Raw genomic sequence first — 19,176 nt, 5'->3', positions numbered from 1 at the left:
TTTAACAAAAACGTTACCTTTGGCCATGGTAGCATTCACATTTCACTTTTATAGCCGTGCTGCATTATGGTACCATTTTTGCCCTAAAAACTACTATGACCATCTTTGATTTGCAAGATCTGTCCCCTTCCACGTCTAGATGGGACCCATTTCCTAGGAATTAGTGCTTTTTGCAGGCGGGTACGATCTAAGATTTTTGGCGAGTCACCGGCTACGCAGTTTTTAGAGTAAGATTGGTTTTTTATTTTAAAAGTGTTTTTAAAATTTTTGATTTTTTAATTTTAAATTAATATTATTTTAATGTTTTAGATTATTTTAATATATTTTTAAATAAAAATATTTTAAAAAATAATTATTACCGTACAACCAGACACCCTATTACCCTGAGAAGTCCTATTTCGGGACCACCGACAGCCGGTTACCACAAGCGTGTGGGAACTGGACAGTGCTGCCGTGGCCGTGACAGAGCCGGAGCCGACCGGTGATTGCGGAGGCCTGTTTCTTTGACTTTATGGTAAGTTAAGTTTTTAACTGTTCCCTTTGTTTTTTCTCTCGGGATTAAAGATTTCACTTTCATTAAAAAAGGAAAAAAGAGTAAAGAGCAATAATAAATTAAGATTTTTTCTCTTTTTCGGCGGAGACCGTTGATTGCGGTTGGAATACCACATTCTGACAATGGGATGCTCTTTTTGACCGCATCTCCTATCGTTGTTTTTTTATTTTATGGCAGCAAGAAAGGGTGCCTTGGTCAATTTCTTATATTTATATAAAATGTACTAAAAATTATTGGTAGTCATTAATTTTTTAGTCAATTACTAATAAATAATGATATAAGTCATTAATCACCTCAAGTATCTATGCCACCTTCCTAATTTATTTTCCAACAAGTAAAACAACAAAGAAATAAAAATGAAATCAAGTGAAAGTCACCACAAAATTTATTTTTTAAAAAATAATTATTAATAATTGCCTGCATTATCAGAGAGGGGTGGTTGCGGTGGGGGGGAGGAAGGAAGCAATTAGGGCTTATGAGAAAAAGGCTGTTTTTATAGTGGGGTTAGGTTTCCAGCTTTCTAAAATTAACTGCCTTAGAAATTCATTTGGGATCCTACATGCGATATAGTGCTATTAATTTTATATTAAAAATTTATTTTGATATATTAATTTTAAAAAATAAAAAATATTATTTTAATGTTAAAAAAAATTAAAAATAATTACTGATAAATTCTCAATCACCAGGGGAAAAAAAAAAAAGATGAGGGGCAAGTGTTGTGTCACGTTGTCGGGTTTTCAAATCTTAGACTGTGGTTATAGGACAATCTTCTGCGAAACTGTGTCAGGCTAGATACACGTGTAAGTGCAGGAGCATTCCCACGTTTTCATGTCCTTTATGCCTCAACAAATATACTCAGAGGATAATAATTACAGTTTAAGGGTTATTTGGAATAATATTAACTGTTATTTTTTGAAATATAATTTTTTAAAAATATATTAAATAATATATATTTTCTAATTTTTGAAAATTAATATTTAATATCATTAAGTTAAAATTTAAAAATTAAATAAAAAATTTAAAGATTTTATATAGCATTGTTGGCTGAACAAGCTCTAAATTAATTGTTGTTTCTTATAATAAATCATGTTTTTAGTGGTTGGTTAATGTTTGATAATATGATGCAAACCTGTAGTTTTTTAAAATAAAAAATATTTTTATAGTTTTTGAGCGTTTTGATATATAAATATTAAATATAATTTTTTTTAAAATTTTTTTTAATATATTTTTAAATAAAAAAACTTTAAAACGACGTAGCTAAATTGTCTTATTATTGGTCACGTTATAGTTCTACTCTCCAAGGTGCATTCTAACGTATTATTTTTAGATAATAGGCTGTTTCGTTTGGGCAATAAAATCACGTAAATACAGTCTTGATTGATGGTTATATAAAGTCTCAACTAATTCTTCTTTCGCTACAGCACTTAGGGTTTCTACCCAATTTTTGGTGTCCGAAACTAGAAGCTGGAGTGCATTGAGACATGCTTGTGTGTTGTGTCTATCAAGGTACGTATAACAAACATTAAATATGTATATATTGTGTTTTTTCGTTAAGATTTTCTAGTTTTTAAAGATTTGGAGAAGAGTTCAAAATGCATTATGAGTTTGTATCAAGCTGAAGATTTAATGGAAGATTTTCAAAGTAATGTTTTCTATAAGATTAAAATTTTATAATAATTAAAGATTGAAAATATCTGTAAATAAAGGCTGGAAGTTACATGATTGTCTTTGTATTTTGTTTCTTTTTTAAAAAAATTGATATACCCTTTCCTCTCACTCTAGGCATGATGAAATTAATTACTTCACCCGAAAATTCACGGACTTCATGATGATTAGATGGTGAGAAGGTGTGAAACATGAATGTTATTCTAGGCAGGCACGAGTATCAAACTGTAATAAAGCGGTGCTGCTGTGACCTGCGAGAGAACTTAATGGGATGTTTCCTTTTCTCAATTGAAACAGTTTCTTCCTTAAAGTATAACGGTCTCCGTGGCCCATTTTGCTGACGATGCACATCTCCTCATTCTATGATGCTCAATTTAACAGGTCCAAATTCTCTTAAACTTAATTAGCATATTAATTTTCTGTGTAAACAGAACAAATTATAGAAATCTTGCCTTGATTTTTGCATGATGATGTATACGCTGCTGGATATTTTGCTGGCCAGACAGCTTCTCTACCTCCCCCTCAAGCTCCACCACCTTCTTCTTATGATTTACGTTCGCCATCTGAACAGAAATGTGAAGGAAATAAAAGAAACCAAGACAAAAAATAGAGGGGGGAAGCAGCTCAACTGACCTACTGAAAAGGAAAAGTGCAAGGCATTTCTTTCTCCATTTTCAGTAACTGATGAAGCTTTTCCAATGCTACTTGTGCAGCAACCAGCTCAGCATGTTTACGATCAATATCCTCTGGCCAGCTAGAAAACAAAATGTGAAAGAAAACATAGCTAAAGATTTAAGTGGACAGAGTGCCGACCAATATTGGCAGATTTTTGCTTTCAAACGAAGGATGCCCGCCCTCGCTTTTTAAGCTTGATAATTTCCTGGTCCTGTATGGAAAGAGGAAATGATTAAGAGAAAACATGTGGGTTTCCAAGTTCAAATACCAAAGCAAAGAATATCTTTACATGAGGCACGAAGGTACCAAATTGATCTTTTTCTGCAATACTCTAGTAAATCTTTAATTCTCTGAATCATGGTTTATTGATTTATATTAAAACCACGATTGAGCATAAAGTTCAAATTGTGTTGTTTTTCTATTTTTTTATACTGTCATTAAAAAAATAAAAACACTTTCAATATCTTATTTCAAAGGAAAGCACGGCAATGTTTATGACTGACCTCTTCAATTAACCCAATTATTTTTCTACAACATCTAATCTTATCAGTCCACATTCTTTTTTATCCTAGATTTCACCTTGAAATAAAAATTTTAATCAATTTCATCCCTGCCATATAAGACATTTCTCTATTGGACCCTTCCATTTAAGATCGTGATAGATTTTAATGGACAACATCAGGTTTCTCTTCAAAACATTTACTTATAATAACAAAAACTATTTATTTAGAGCCCTAAAAAATAACTTAACTGATTAGATTTTGGATTTGTTTCCCAATAATTAGGAGCTTAAATTCTCTCAAGACCATTGTAAGTTTACATAGTTATTAATTTGAGAACCCGTGAAATTAGTTAAAATGCACTCAGGTTGATCGAAACACCTATATTAATAATAATAATAATAATAAAAATATTCACTTACATGGACACAATTTAGGAATGCCTTGTACTGCATGGATCAAATTGAAGATCGATGACTTATCTGAAGTTTTCCCTAAACATTCCTAGGTCCGTACGTGTGTGGCCTTTCATTCTTTTGCTCCCTGCACTGCTTTTATTGTTATTATTATTATTATTATTAGCACTTCTTGGGAAAAAATGGATTAGCCGGAAGGAAAAGGAGGAAGAAACAGAGCTTTTATGGGTCAAATTAGGAAGTCGTGATTTTCGTCGTGCTTCAAGTGATAAAACAAAGGCCATTACGGATGAATATTTGTTAAATAGATTTAGTCTCATATCTCATTTACATGGAATATATAGATGTAAAATGTAAATGGTTAACCAGGCAAAGGAAACACAGTATTTTAAACTAAATGGTTAAGGGCATTCTAGAGAATCCATATCGGGGGACATGCCAGGGACAATTTCCTGATTTCTTTTTGACTCCTCTGCACTGCAAGTCACTTTCCTGATTCTTAACCTGTTAGGTATCTCAAGATTCTCTTTTATTTCTATGTTTTAATTTTTTTATTGAAATAATTTTTTATTTTAAATTATTTCTTTTTATTTTAAATCATTTTAATATATTGATATTAAAAATAAATTTTAAAAAATATTATTTTAATTTATTTTTAAATAAAATAACTGTTAAAACAATACCATACAGGCTTCAAGTATTTGCTTAATATTATGATATATTTCATAGTTATAGTTTTTTTTTAAATATGTTTTTGATTTTTAAATATAAAATAAATAAAAATCAGTCCTTTAATAAATTATTTTTACAATATGAAGTTTGAAAAACAATTAATTGTATATGAGATCAGATAAAAAATAAAAAAACATCAAATATTTTTTTTCATGTAGTTGGGGAAAAAAAACAGTAGTCATCAGACACGCCCTAAACTTGCCATGTTTTTTTTTTTTTTAATAACCTTAATACATATAATTAAATAATCAACACCAAGAGAAAACCTCACCTTTTCTGTCTCTGTTTTCTTGAAGTCTTTCAGAGGCAATGGTAAATTTTAATTCCAAAAACTACATTTAATCCGCACCGACTCTTCCAGTGAAGGCCCAAAGTACACCCACATGACTTTGTTCTTTTCTCAACTGTTTTTGTGTCCTTCCCAAAGAGAAATAATTTTTAAAATAAACCAAACAAATAATAAAATAAATTTCATTAATTGAGCCCTGCCAATTCTTAGGCTCTTGGTGCCTTCCTTTCCCTCCTCAATATATACATGGTTTAGCACCTCCATATCCTCCCACTCCCTCCTCTATCTTTTCCCCTTCTCTACTCTTTCCTCTTTCTTAAGAGTATTTGGTGGTTTATCAGAAGTTGTAACTGATAAATCACTCCCAACATTTGGCATTGCCATTTCCATTTTTTCTACTCGTGGCAAGAAAAGATCCCCGTTTTGTCATTACTGCAGAAAGAGATCCGTCCCTCTTTGTGTTTTTGTTTATACATCGACACAGCTGTTAACATGGAGAAGTTTGTGAGGCTCATTTCAATGGCTCCTTTCTTTCTGCTCCTTTGCTTGCCCTTTGCACTTGCTGGTCATGACTATGGTCAAGCTTTAAGTAAGAGTATTCTCTTCTTTGAAGCCCAAAGATCTGGTTACCTTCCCCGTAACCAGAGAGTCACTTGGAGATCTAACTCTGGTTTGAACGACGGCAAGGCTAGTGGGGTAAGCTTGAAACCCCACTGGGTTTCTTTCTTCTTCTTTTTTTCTTTCAATCTTTGTCTACATTTTCTAATTGGGATTTATTTGTTACCTTACAAATCTACAAGTAAGTCTTGATGGTTAAAAACTGTGTTTTTGTAAGGGCAGGTGGATCTGGTAGGAGGGTACTACGATGCAGGGGACAATGTGAAATTTGGCTTGCCAATGGCGTTCACAATCACAATGATGTCATGGAGCATAATTGAATATGGGAAGCAATTGGGTTCAAGTGGTGAACTTGGCCATGCCATGAATGCTGTTAAGTGGGGAACTGACTACCTTATTAAAGCTCACCCTCAGCCCAATGTTCTATATGGAGAGGTAGCTTTTACTCATTTTCCAACTTCCTCATTTTTTTTTTATTATTCTATCGGCACCTCGCTTTTTCAAGCCCACTTGGATGGCCAAAAAAAAGTGCTCTAGAATTTGATTAAATTGACTTCATTTGCAATTTCAACTAGAACCCATTTTTTATAGTGTATGATAGCATAGTTTCGTAAAAGAGCTCCATGTTTAATCTTTTTATTCATTTTTAAATTCTTCATTGGCGTTACCTTTTTCATTTTGTCCTTTTCAAGAAGATTGTATCTTGCTTTGACGGAGGTTTATACCCTATTAGAGCATAATAAGTTAACAAAAACACAAATTAAATAACTGACACCACCAATAATTAATTTAACACAATTTCTGTTAACGATTTTTGTTGTTGTTTTTTTTTTTTGATTTTTATGAGCAACCAAGGACTCGAACCTGAGACCACAGAGGGAGCAAACCCCTTGATCCCAAGTCCTTACCACTTGACCACCACCTAGATTTTTGTTGTTTTCTTGATTAGGTTGGCGATGGCAACACTGACCACTACTGTTGGCAAAGACCAGAGGATATGACCACTGACCGTAGGGCATACAAGATTGACCCAAGTAATCCCGGGTCGGATCTCGCTGGTGAAACAGCAGCCGCAATGGCCGCCGCTTCCATCGTTTTCCGCCGCTCTAACCCTTCCTATGCCACTGAGCTCCTCACCCATGCACGCCAGGTAAAGTTTTTATGGCAAGCGTATTTCAGTGAAGCGGTTTTGGATGCGTATTATTATTGGCATTAATTATGCGTGGTAAAAATAGGCGATTACTTTTCCTAGCTTTTTGTCAGGCTGGTCGTTCAAACTTTGCAGCGAAAGTGTGGGCACGCATTTATTATCATAATAATTAAGGAGTTATTTGATAGCATAGCCGTATTAACAATTATTAGTCCCATTTATTCTTTTTCATTCAAAAGAAAATCTTGGTAATAGCCCATTTAGCTTAGCAGAGTCAAGATATAAATGTAAGTCTGACGAGAAGGTTTAAATTTTCTATTGTTTTTTTAAAATATTTTTTTATCTAGAAATATATTAAAATAATATTTTTTAAAATTTATTTCTAAACACATTAAAAATTAATTTTATAGGCAAAAAATGAAATTTTTAACCAGCAGTGTTTGGAACCCGTTTACCATAATTTGAGAACTCATAGCGCCTCACAGCTTACTACTCGTAATGACTCTACTATTACTCGTAACCCTTAACCATTGATCCAAACAAGGACGTATAAAAAATGACTAGAAAAAACGTGGGTCATTGTTAATCATTGCAAGAACACAAACTTATTCAGAGATAACACAATTAATTTTTTTTTTTCATTTCGTGTTTTTCTTTTTCTTTTTTGGTTTTCAGCTATTTGATTTTGCAGACAAGTACAGAGGTAAATACGACAGCAGCATTACAGTGGCCCAAAAATATTACCGCTCTGTCAGTGGCTATAATGTAAGTACAAAATTAATTAATTTCTCTACCCTTTTCTTAGAATTATTTTGATTTTTTATTTAATTTTTAATTTTGGCACGTGCAGGATGAGTTGCTATGGGCAGCTGCATGGTTATACCAAGCAACAAACAATCAGTATTACCTGAACTACCTTGGAAACAATGGTGACTCTATGGGAGGAACTGGGTGGGGTATGACTGAATTTGGTTGGGATGTTAAGTATGCTGGGGTCCAAACTCTTGTTGCCAAGGTAAAATTGTCTCCAAGGCGGAATTCAATGTCGATTACCCATTAACAAAAGCTTAATGATAAAATTCTTGTTACCGAACTTCTTAGTATATTTTATGTGCTGCAGTTCTTGATGCAAGGCAAAGCTGGCCGCCATGCACCAGTCTTTAAGAAGTACCAACAGAAGGCTGAGTACTTCATGTGCTCATGCCTTGGAAAGGGTAGTCGCAACGTTCAGAAAACTCCTGGTGGTCTAATTTTCCGCCAGAGATGGAACAATATGCAGTTTGTGACCAGTGCTTCATTCTTGACCACTGTCTACTCCGACTATCTTGCTTCTGCTGGAAGGAACTTGAATTGTGCTGCTGGCAATGTGGCACCATCCCAGCTTCTAGCTTTCGCAAAATCTCAGGTATAATGTAATCACAGGAAATTCAGAGGTTAATGATGTTTAAAGTATGCATATACATGAAGCAGCGCTTACGAAACGATGTTCAAATCTGGCAGGTGGATTACATTCTTGGAGACAACCCAAGAGCTACAAGTTACATGGTTGGTTATGGAAACAACTATCCACGACAGGTTCACCACAGGGGTTCTTCAATTGTTTCCTATAAGGTTGACCCTACATTTGTTACCTGCCGTGGAGGCTATGCTACGTGGTTTAGCAGGAAAGGAAGTGATCCCAATCTCCTCACTGGTGCCATTGTTGGTGGTCCTGATGCCTACGACAACTTTGCTGATGAAAGAGACAATTATGAGCAAACAGAACCCGCTACCTACAACAATGCCCCTCTTCTTGGTTTATTGGCTAGGCTAAGTGCTGGTCATGGAGGGTATAACCAGCTCCTTCCAGGTATATATATGATATTTGCCGATTGATTTCATTTTCTTGTGAATGTAGAGTAACTCAATGTAATAATTATTGCTCGCCTATCTTACAGTGGTGGTTCCAGCTCCTATTGAAAAGAAACCAGCACCACAATCCAAAATAACTCCAGCACCAGGTATATTTTGCTCTCTCACAGTCACGCTTGTATGGACCATAAATATCCCATTTGGGACAAACTGTTAATGCATATATCTGTATGGAAAACGATTACCTGATTGATTTATGGATAATTGGATGTTTCCTTTTGTAATAGTGTTGCAAAGTTCTAACTACGGGAGTTTGTTTTTCAGCTTCAACTTCTGCTCCTATAGCCATTGTACAAAAGACAACAGCAACATGGATTGCCAAGGGAAAAACTTACTACAGGTATTCTACTATTGTGACCAACAAATCTGCTAAAGAACTAAAGGATATCAAGCTTTCAATATCAAAGCTCTATGGTCCTCTGTGGGGTCTGACAAAATCCGGAAATTTTTATGCTTTTCCATCATGGATCACCTCTTTATCCGCGGGAAAAAGTCTTGAGTTTGTCTACGTTCATTCTGCCTCTGCTGCCGATGTCTCTGTTTCAAGCTACTCTTTGGCCTGAAAAAATAAGGAATTCAATTACAGAAAGAGAGGTTTCATAGTTTCTGGGTTTGTAATGTAAGAATTGTGCAGTTATACAAAATATGCAGTCCAGAAAAGGTCTTTTTTTTCCTTTTGGGGATTTTCAACTTGGCGATTCAGTATCTGTTTAGGGTTTCAGTCATATCAGGTCAAATAAGGTCGAAGGTTGGAGGATGAAAGGAGTGAAGAGACAAATTATAAAGGAGTGCTCATCCTCTCTCTCCTCCATCCACATCAATAGTTATATAGATTGAGAGACAATTAGAGTGAGAGTTGGGAAGTCAAAAAGGTGACTTCTCAATAGAATGCAAGGAGCGCTTTCTTTCTCTGCACTTCAAGCAGCTTTGAATGTCATTTTTTTTTTTTTAATGGTGATGTAAACTTTGCAGCACTTAAATTTCTCGTATGAAAATATTTTCTTGGTTTGACATTAAATTCTTTTTTCTGCCTTCTAATTGAAAAATTGTGCACTATATAGAGATCACTAAACTTTACGCTTTATTTTGTCTCTGGGCTTGCAAAACTATCTACTTGTACATTTGATTTTGGACCTGATCACATACCAAACATAACAAGCATTACCGTAACATAACACCTGCCATTTAGATCACTCGACAAATTTAGGCTCAGCATGTGATACGATGGCCCTTCAAGCAGAGGCGAAAGCGTTTAACTTGAGATCTTAAAAGGAGAGTTTGACCCTATTCTTGGCATTGAACAAACGCCATACATAACAAACCAACACACACAGATTCAGACACCTAATTCAACAAGAATGAGGAACTACAATTGAGGCAACAAGAAAACAAAACTGCCCGACAAAACCATTGAGGTAGACCAGTGCTTGTTCGGAAAACGTTAAGGCAATAGTTCAAGAAGTATTAGTCAATCATAACAAAATTTAAAGATAGACTGTTACAGAAACTCTTAGATGGGGACAGGCGATGAAATCAAACATTTCCACATGACATTTCATTCATTCAAAAACTCCATACAGCAAACCTCTGAAAAACATAAAGAAAATGGCAAGACTACAAACGTTTAGTAAAACCTGCTATCAGCCTTTTTTCAGCTGAACTACTATGACACTGATATTGTCTCTGCTCCCTCGAGCCATTGCCAATTTGGCTAGCTTTGCTGCTGCCTCTGCAGAACAATTTCCACTAAATTCATCTGGAAGCCTCCTCTTTAGTTGGCCATCAAAGAGCCTTTTGACAACCTTGCAGGCAGTCTCATTTGTAACCACATCCCATAAGCCATCAGTTGCTATGACAACGAATTCGTCCGACTCAGTTCGTTCGCTAACAGTAACCTCGGGTTCGGAGATCACAAATGGCTTCAAATAGTGATCTCCTGAAAAAGAAACACTTCCTTAATGTTCTTTTTCCGTAGAATTACAAGATCATCCAACAATCAGTTGCTGAAAATAATGAAATAAGCCATGGAATTGCTAGGCCAGGGCCAAGAGTTTTGCAGAGTGGACCAAAATGCTACATATTATAATCTAAACAGTAGCAAGCTCCTATCCTACAATAATGCGTGCTGTAAAATAGTGAATCCAACATACCTATTGATCTTGAAGTGGCGAGGACTCCTTGGACGCGGCTACCGTTCCAGTTTATGATTCGTCCACCTGCTGCTTCCACTCTCTCTCTTTCATCAGGCCTGTCAGGCTGTGCAAGGGAACCAAGGCCTCATGTAAAACCCATGCAATCAGGATCACATCTCCACGTGTAAGAGGAGCAGCCATAAACCCAACTTCTAAACTTATGTTATTAAAGAAAAAATCCCAGATAACAAAATCAAGCTTGGACCCAATTTGATTCAGAAGCTTCAAGAATTCATTTGCAAAACAGTCAAGAGGTGACGCCAACATGACCTAAAAGATGTTATATTATTTTACAAACCTTATAAGGGAGACAAAAATAATTTACCAAACAGTTTTCTGGAATATTTTGCTTTCTAGCCCTCCCTACTTCCATTACTAAAAAATCATTAATCACAGAACATGCGCTTGCAATTAGAGTGTTTAAGGTGTTGATTGATGAATTAATAACAATAATAATTTCTCTTAGGGTTTCTTATCTTAAGGTATTTGATCAAAATGTTACCCTTACCATGCATCATAATAATCTGAAGCTACATGCAACAAAGTTCTTAGCCGACATCAATTTAGAGTTTAAATTTATTAATTTAATGAAACATTTATATTAGAAGTGGAATTTATTAAGTATTCAAGTTCAACATTTTAAATTATGTGCTGCAGCCATAATTCAAAGTTTGGAATTAGTGACTGTGGTTTAACCTAAATGGAAAGCTCGTTACATAAAGTTAGTCTGCTTAATAGTTTCTACAGGATGGCAATAACAGTCACCTTATGATCACGAGACAAAGGCACAACCAAGCCACCGCGACACATAACCGCCCTTGAATCCCCACAATTCGCCGCCACCACCTCCTCCTTCCCTACCATCACCACCACCGCTGTCGAACCCATATTATTTATTGACAACGCTTCCTTCCCTATCTCCACCTCTCCTCCACCACCCTCATTATGGATCACCAGCTCTTCATCCATCTTCTCAAAACACACCCCCATCAACTTCTTCCAGTACTCCAATCCCTTGCCGCCGCCAACCCTTTCCCCTTTCTCCACTTCCTTCGCCACCAGCTGGTGCATCCTATATCTACACGCGTTCGCCACCCTGGCGCCTCCGTGCCCATCATAAACTGCAAAAAAGTCATAACTACCAGATTCACCAACAGCAACTCCCAGGACCATTGTAACAGCATCCTCCATCACACTTCGCTGTCCGATCACCGACACCATCCCGTGCGATGTGCACGTTAGAGTCTTATTGTCATCTTCCTCTCCATCGATGCCAGCCTCTATGATTCCAAGTGGTGTCACCACCTGTTTTCCGTTATCTGAACAAGAAGATATTGATGATGGTAATAATGAAGAGTCCTCTGAATTTTGGTGCTTGAAATCTTGATCATAAATCTTGGATTCTTTCACCGGTGTTACAGGTTTTGTTGTTTCACACGGTGTTACTTCTTTGATGTTTCTGTTCTTGTTTTTTCCCTCATCAAGAAAACAGGTATTGGTTGAATACGTAGCAGCAGAAGCCATCATTTTAATGTCCAAGCTTCTCCTGCGACAGTTTCTTAATGTCCTGACGTGTATTTTGCTGCTAACTTCGCTTGAAGCAGTAGAGTGCCATCGTTTTAACAGAATCCCACTCATAATTATTAGTAGAGTCTTTCTTAATTTATTTTTACTTTTTCATGATCTTTTTTTTTTATGAGACAGACACAAGGGAAAGGGTTAAACATTTCTTTTCCTTAGAGGTGCAGGAGTTTCCGTCTGCAAGTGACGTCTGTCCTGTCTATAAGCGTAGGGTAGGGCAGGCGAGTCGGATCTTCCAAAAAAAAAAAGAACGACGTGGGCGGCTGAGATTGAGAAGAGATCACCTGGCATCCATCCATTAAAGGTAGCTGTTGGGTTTTTGGCTGGAGTGTTATGTTTGGAAAGAGGAAACGAAGAACGTGGGGCTCACTAGTTAAGTAGCTAAAAGATCATGGATTGGGGGCTCAACTCTATTTATTACGTGTTCTTTCTCGAGAATTTCGAATTGTTTGCCTTCTTGGCCCCTCCTCGCTATTCTTATACACCTGACTACTAAACTTAAATTTAATGCTAAAAAAAAAAACATTTCAAGTTTTAAAAACTCCTTTCTTAAGCAATTTGTTGAAGAGAAAAATTCTTCTGGGTTCAGTCTTTTTTTAAAAAAAAAAACTCAGTTTTGAAAGAGAATCTAATATCATTAGCTTAGTTTAAGATAAAAGTTTAGTTTTTATAACTCAGTCCTCGTATGCTTAACCTTGAGTAAAAATCTAATGCTATGAGCTTAATTTTTATAGATTCTGTTACATTTTAAATTATATTCTTTTTATGTTTTTAAATGTCTAAATTTTTTTAAAAAGATCTACTATATTTTTATCTACATTAAGAGATAATATATAAAAATTCTCTAAAAATATATTATATTTCCACTAATATTAATGTTATATAAAAGATGATATATAAAAATCTCTTAAGAACCTATCATATTTTTATCTCATTAATATTTGTGTAAGAGATATTTTTCTTCATTAAAACTATCAGGGTAAAATTACATTTTAACCTTTTATTTTCCTAAAAAAATAAGATTCATAAGATATAAATACACAATGAATCTTTCAAACTCCAGGTTCATAATCATTTCATTATCAAATTTTTTAACATATAAATCTTAAAAGTCCATCTCTCTAAAATATCATTGAATTTTTTAAAAAAAAATACTTAATTATTTGAGAGTTCTTTTTAAAATATCATTGTATTTTTTTTAAAAAAATACTTAATTATTTGAGAGTTCTTAAATATATAAAATAAAATCTTTTACAGGTACCAATAACCAGCCATCTTGAGTTAGTAGGTATTAGATACAGGCTGCTAGTTATCTTAACTAGAGAGAATGAATTAGATTATTAGAACCAAAAAATTAATTAATCACCCAACATATAAGCCTTACTACTAAACTACTTAGGTGTTTTAGAAACTCATCATTGACGTTGTCTGTGAAAACTAATTAAAAAGCCATTGATTGTTCTTTTAGAACTACTTTATTAACATTTCTAATCACAATCAAAGATAAATAATTAAGACATTCATGAAATGAGATGTGTCATGAACCTCTTCATAGTTGTTGGTGCATCTGCTTCATTAAAATTTCAACAACTCTTTAAATAAAGAGTTGAAAATGTTATATAATAATCTTATCACTCCAAGTCAGAGAATAAATTTCTTCCACTTGTCCATAAACTTAATGAGATGATTAAATTTAGGTTATGTATTTGCTAATTTCACAAACGTAGTTGGAGTCTCAATACTATAAAAAGCCTTCAATGAGTACAAGTAGAATGTTGGTTTAAATTATAAAGCATAAGAAGTATTTTTTGCAACAATCCAAGAGAAAAGAAAGAATCTCCTACACGCCTGACACTTTCATCAAATAAAGATTTATCATAATCACTGAAAATAAAAATGTAAGTTTAGTGTATATAAATGATTTATTCAAAATAAATTTTTATTTTCTCCAAGTAATGCTTAAGAGTCTTTCATTAACTCTTTAAAGATAGACAATAACCTCAAAAACTTCTAGAGATGGGATGGACTCAATCTCCCTAATACGATTACATAATTTACCCTAAAATGGATCAAGTCTCCCAATGTGATTGAAAATCTACCTTGAAAGAGATTGATGTGATCTTCCTAATGCGATTGCATATTTCTTCAAATATGAGATAGACATTGCCTCAGCAACAAGGATGAACATGTTCTCCCCAAGATAATAGTCTCACGACATTTCAAGGATGGGATTGACTTAATCTTTTTAGTGTAATTTCACAATTTATATTGAAATGAATCTCCATGATCACTCTAGTGTTATTGCAAAATCTATCTTGGAAGGGATCAACACTATTTTCCAGTGCAATTTTACAACTTTTTAATGATGGGATAAATATGCCAACTCTCCTTGAAAGAGAAGGATTTAAAATCTCTCTAGTGGAATAGCACAACTCTTATTTGAAGGGATAAATCTAAAGCCTCCCTAGTATAATAACATAACTTCTTCTTTTTTAAGGGATGGATTTGAAGTTTTCCTGGTGTGATATCACACTCTCTTTATATTTATTCCTTCCACTTTTTATAAATTTTTTAAGTATAACTGTCAACATAAGTTCATCCCCTCTACCACTTAGAAATTGTTTAAGGTATGGATGTCAACATGGATATATCTCTTATAACTCTTAAAACTTTTTCTAAGTATGAGCTTCTTTTTTATGGATTTCTCTATCTATTAGAAAACTTTTCTTAAAATGGATTCCTTCATGATTCCTCTTTGCATGTGTAATAACCCTAACTTTATATGGATTCCAAAATAATAAGAAGAAACAAAACAAGAATTTTTTATATATATATATCAAAAATCTGACAACTTTTTGGTTTCATGAGTGGATATATAATACTATCAATAACATTTAGTTTTTCATTAATAGTTTAATAAATTAACAGTTCAACATCTTAGACTTAAGCAATCATCATTTAACCAATGATTTTTCATACTTTCATTTAATCAAATCTAAGAAAAATACATGCAATGCAATTAATTATTCATAACAATTGAAATTCACATATCATATAATTTAGATAACAAACATAAATTTGTTGCATAAAAATTTAATAAAATAAATTATTATATTAACTTAAACATATAGGTAAATTGATGTTAATTACAATCTAAAAAGGAATTTCTCCATTAACTTATTCAACTAAGTAGATGTACAAATGAGACATCAACACTTCAACTAGGAGATATAATACTGAGATGAATATGCATATTAATTTATAAAAGTACTATAAAATTAATTAAAAAATTTAAGAATTTATACAACACTTTATCAATTTCTTTGAAATAACTCGCTTTTAAGGCTCTAATTCTAATTAATCTGATAATAAAATTTTATAATTTCTAATTTAACAGAGCATCAATTCCAAACCAAGAACTTAGTTCTATTAATCACCCGTTTCCAAAACTTTAATCCTATCATTAAAAAATTAGTTCAACCAATAACTCATTTACAAGGCACTAACTAAATTATTGGGAAAACAATCCAATCAATAGTCTATTCACAAGACACTAATAAACTAGTTTAATCAATAGCCTAACAAATGACTCAAGTGTCCTTATATATATATATATCAAATTCATTTTTATATCTTTAATTTAACCCGTTTTGTCTTTAAATATACTTAATTGATAATCCAGTGATTTAAGTTATCTTTGTATATCTAATTCAACCCATTTTATTTTTAAATATACTAAGTTTCTAATTTATGATCTTGACAAGATTTTAACAAAAAATCTACACGTTTTTTAATTAAAAATCTACACGTGACTATTTTTTATTATATAATACTATAGTGAGCCCATTAACATGACTGTTATGCATAAATTTAAATGGTGTGGGAAATCATTGTCTCTTTACATCCAAATTCATTGTCATTCCTCTGTTCTTCTTTTTTCATGTCACATTCATTGTGGATTACATCATTCCTCTGTTCTTCTTTTTTCATGTCTTTTTTCACTTTGTTTTTCCAATTTTTTTTCATTTATTTCTTTTTTCCAGAATTACTTTCATTTTTTTCCAACTTCCCTCTTTTTTTTTCATTTATTTTTTTATTTTTTTCCATAATTATCTTTATTGATTTTAGTTTTTAAATATTGAGCTTGTTAAAAATTTCACTTTATAATTTTTTTCTTTTAAAATATTGTGGATTGTTACAATGTTTTCTTACATAGTTTTTCTATTTTATTTTTTTGTTTTTCAAAATTATATTTATTGATTTTTTAACATAAAATTAAAGGATATAGGGAAATCACTGTTCCCCCACAAACCAATGCATTGTGGATCCTACAGTGCATTCCTCTCCTTTTTTTTGTGTTTTTTAATTTTTTTCCCAGCTTTTTCATTTTTTTTCTTTTTTTCTTTATTTTTTTCCCAAAATTAGTTTCCTTTTTTTTTAATTTCCTCCTTTTTCTCTTTTTTTTTTATTTTTTTTTTTTCAAAATTATCTTTATTAATTTTACTTTTTAAATATTGAGCTAGTTAAAAAAATTTCTTTGTAATTTTTTCTTTATAATATTATGGATTGCTACGGTGTTTTCCCACGTATTTTTTCTATTTTATTTTTTTATTTTTTAATGTAATGTTTTCTTTATGATATTATGGATTGCTAAGGTGTTTTCCCACGTAGTTTTTCTATTTTATTTTTTTATTTTTTAAAATTATATTTGTCACTTTTATTTTTTTATATTGAGCTACTTGAGATTTAGGTTTGTAATTTTTTCTTTAAAACATTGTTGATTGCTATAGGATTTCTCCGCATGATTTTATTTTTTATAATTTTCTTTATAATTTTCTTTTTTTATTTTATTTTTTAATATTGAGCTGATTAAAAATTACAGTTATAATATGTGAGAAAAATATTGTAACTTTGCTCACAAATTACTATGGATTGCTATAGTGTTTTTTCCCACACTGTTTTTTATGTTTTTCTCTAAAATTATTTTTGTTAATTTTATTTTTTAAATATTAAGCTAGTTAAGAATTGCAATTACAAGTAGATACAAGTTTTTCCTCACAAAACACTATGGATTGATACAGTTTTTCTTCACATAGTTTTTTTGCAGTTTTTTTATGTTTTTTTTATATTTTTTTCTAAAATTATCTTCATCGATTTTTTTTTATATTGAGTTTGTGGAAATTTAATTTTGTAATAAAGTTTAATTATATGAGGAAAATACTGTAGCTTTCCTCACAAAACATTGTTGAGAATTATAATTACAAGTCATTACAAATAAGACTAAATCATGCAGGGAAACACTGTAGCTTTTATCACAAAACATTTTGAATTGCTACATTGTTTTTAATATGATTTCTTTTCCTTTTTTTTGTTATTTTTTTCTACAATTGTCACTTTGAATTGCTACATTGTTTCTAATATGATTTCTTTTCCCTTTTTTTGGTGTTTTTTTGTTATTTTTTTCTACAATTGTCTTTGTCAATTTGGTTTTTTTAATATTAAGTTGATTAAAAATTTAACTTTGTAATTTTTTCTTTAAAACACTGTGAATTGTTGCATTGTTTTCTCATATGGTTTTTTTTCAAAATTATCTTTTTTGATTTTTTTTAATATTAAGTTGGTTAAGAATTATAATTACAATAAAACTAAATCATATGGAGAAAATATTATAGTTTTTCTCATACAACATTATGGATTGCTACAATATTTTTCTAAATGGTTTTTTATTTTATTTTACTGAGAAAAACACTACAGTTTTCCTCATAAAACATTGTCAATTACTACAATGTTTTTTATCATAGGTTTTTTTCCTACTAAAATTATCTTTGTTAGTTTTTTTTAATATCAAGTTAGTAGAGAATTTAACTTTGTAATTTTTTTTACTTTTTATTAATAGAAAAACTAAATCAGTATTATATTTTTTTTTCAAAACACTATGAATTACTACAAATCATTTTATTTAGTTTCTAAATTTCTTATCACTAACACAATTTTTTTTTCTTATTATAAAATATTAGTTTTATTATATATTTAGTTTCTATTATTTATCTAATAGTAATTTATAATTATAATATTATTAAATATATTTGTTTTATAAATCCATGTAACTCAGGCACATGCATCTCGTTTTTTATTATATAAAGATAGATTGAGCCCATTAACAATTTTTTTAATGCACAAATCAAGACGTGGTGATGAATTAAGAATTGATCAGAGAAGAAATTATTAAATATATTATGAGTCGTCATTTTTCCTAAAAATATGAGACCCATCATAAGAATGATCGGTGGATGTATAATTTCTTGAACAATTCCTTGATGCAAAGGCTCTCTTTAACTAGTGAAAGTTGGGGTATGTTTTCAATACAACACAAATTAAAAATAGTACAATTTGATTAAAGAAAGTGTTTACAAATACGTTATTGTTTTTTAAAATATTTTTTTGTTAAAATATATATATATATATATATATTTATTTAAAAAATTATTTTTAATATCAATATATTAAAATAAAATAAAAATTAATTTTAAATAAAAAACAAAATTTTAAAAAAATCATAAAATACATATTGTATTTCAACCCTAGATAATCTCTCTTCAGAAATTAGGAAGGTGAAAGTATGTTGGGAATCAACGACCTTGTTAAAGTTATTATTTTAATTTTTTTATTTTTAAATCATTTTAATATATTAACATAAAAAATATTTTTTTAAAATAAAATATTATTTTATTATTTTTTTTTATTTTATTATTATTTTTAAAAAAATACTTTAAAAAATATTGTATTTTCAAACATCCTCTAAATATTATTGAAAAATATATATTTAAGATTTATTTGAAGTTAATTTAAAGTTACGATAGTTTAGGGTTTATTTAAAGGTAATTTATAGTTTGA

The 19,176-nt window shown here is 31.6% G+C and overlaps 2 protein-coding genes across 2 annotated transcripts; one reads left to right on the top strand and one right to left on the bottom strand.

Annotated features, from left to right (window-relative positions):
* Nucleotides 1-5,077: 5,077 nt before the first annotated feature.
* Nucleotides 5,078-9,527, top strand: LOC105127340 (endoglucanase 6-like). Its single transcript, XM_011028600.1, has 9 exons — nucleotides 5,078-5,526; nucleotides 5,671-5,883; nucleotides 6,398-6,598; nucleotides 7,274-7,363; nucleotides 7,449-7,613; nucleotides 7,719-8,003; nucleotides 8,099-8,447; nucleotides 8,536-8,598; nucleotides 8,774-9,527. Exons 1-9 carry the CDS (start codon nucleotides 5,323-5,325, stop codon nucleotides 9,070-9,072), a joined length of 1,869 nt encoding a protein of 622 aa, XP_011026902.1. The 5' UTR covers nucleotides 5,078-5,322; the 3' UTR covers nucleotides 9,073-9,527.
* Nucleotides 9,528-9,989: 462 nt separating this feature from the next.
* Nucleotides 9,990-12,384, bottom strand: LOC105127339 (probable protein phosphatase 2C 51). Its single transcript, XM_011028599.1, has 3 exons — nucleotides 11,467-12,384; nucleotides 10,660-10,765; nucleotides 9,990-10,445 (listed from the first exon to the last, which is right to left on the bottom strand). The coding sequence occupies exons 1-3, from the start codon at nucleotides 12,337-12,339 to the stop codon at nucleotides 10,150-10,152; spliced, it is 1,275 nt and encodes a 424-aa protein (XP_011026901.1). The 5' UTR covers nucleotides 12,340-12,384; the 3' UTR covers nucleotides 9,990-10,149.
* Nucleotides 12,385-19,176: the final 6,792 nt, after the last annotated feature.

Source organism: Populus euphratica, unplaced genomic scaffold, assembly GCF_000495115.2.
Source record: "Populus euphratica unplaced genomic scaffold, PopEup_1.0 scaffold7.1, whole genome shotgun sequence".
Taxonomy (NCBI): domain Eukaryota; kingdom Viridiplantae; phylum Streptophyta; class Magnoliopsida; order Malpighiales; family Salicaceae; genus Populus; species Populus euphratica.
The sequence above is the reverse complement of the archived record's forward strand: the minus strand, read 5'-3'. Positions and strand labels throughout refer to the sequence as shown.

What these genes read in the sequence shown, in the direction of transcription:
- LOC105127340 (XM_011028600.1), top strand. Translation starts at nt 5,323, where the DNA reads ATGGAGAAGTTTGTGAGGCTCATTTCAATGGCTCCTTTCTTTCTGCTC. An exon ending in ACGACGGCAAGGCTAGTGGG is followed by an intron (nt 5,527 to 5,670) that starts GTAAGCTTGAAA and finishes TTGTAAGGGCAG; the next exon opens with GTGGATCTGGTAGGAGGGTA. An exon ending in TAGCTTTCGCAAAATCTCAG is followed by an intron (nt 8,004 to 8,098) that starts GTATAATGTAAT and finishes CAAATCTGGCAG; the next exon opens with GTGGATTACATTCTTGGAGA.
- LOC105127339 (XM_011028599.1), bottom strand. Translation starts at nt 12,339, where the DNA reads ATGAGTGGGATTCTGTTAAAACGATGGCACTCTACTGCTTCAAGCGAA. An exon ending in CTTTGTCTCGTGATCATAAG is followed by an intron (nt 10,766 to 11,466) that starts GTGACTGTTATT and finishes TCCCTTGCACAG; the next exon opens with CCTGACAGGCCTGATGAAAG. An exon ending in CGCCACTTCAAGATCAATAG is followed by an intron (nt 10,446 to 10,659) that starts GTATGTTGGATT and finishes TTTCTTTTTCAG; the next exon opens with GAGATCACTATTTGAAGCCA.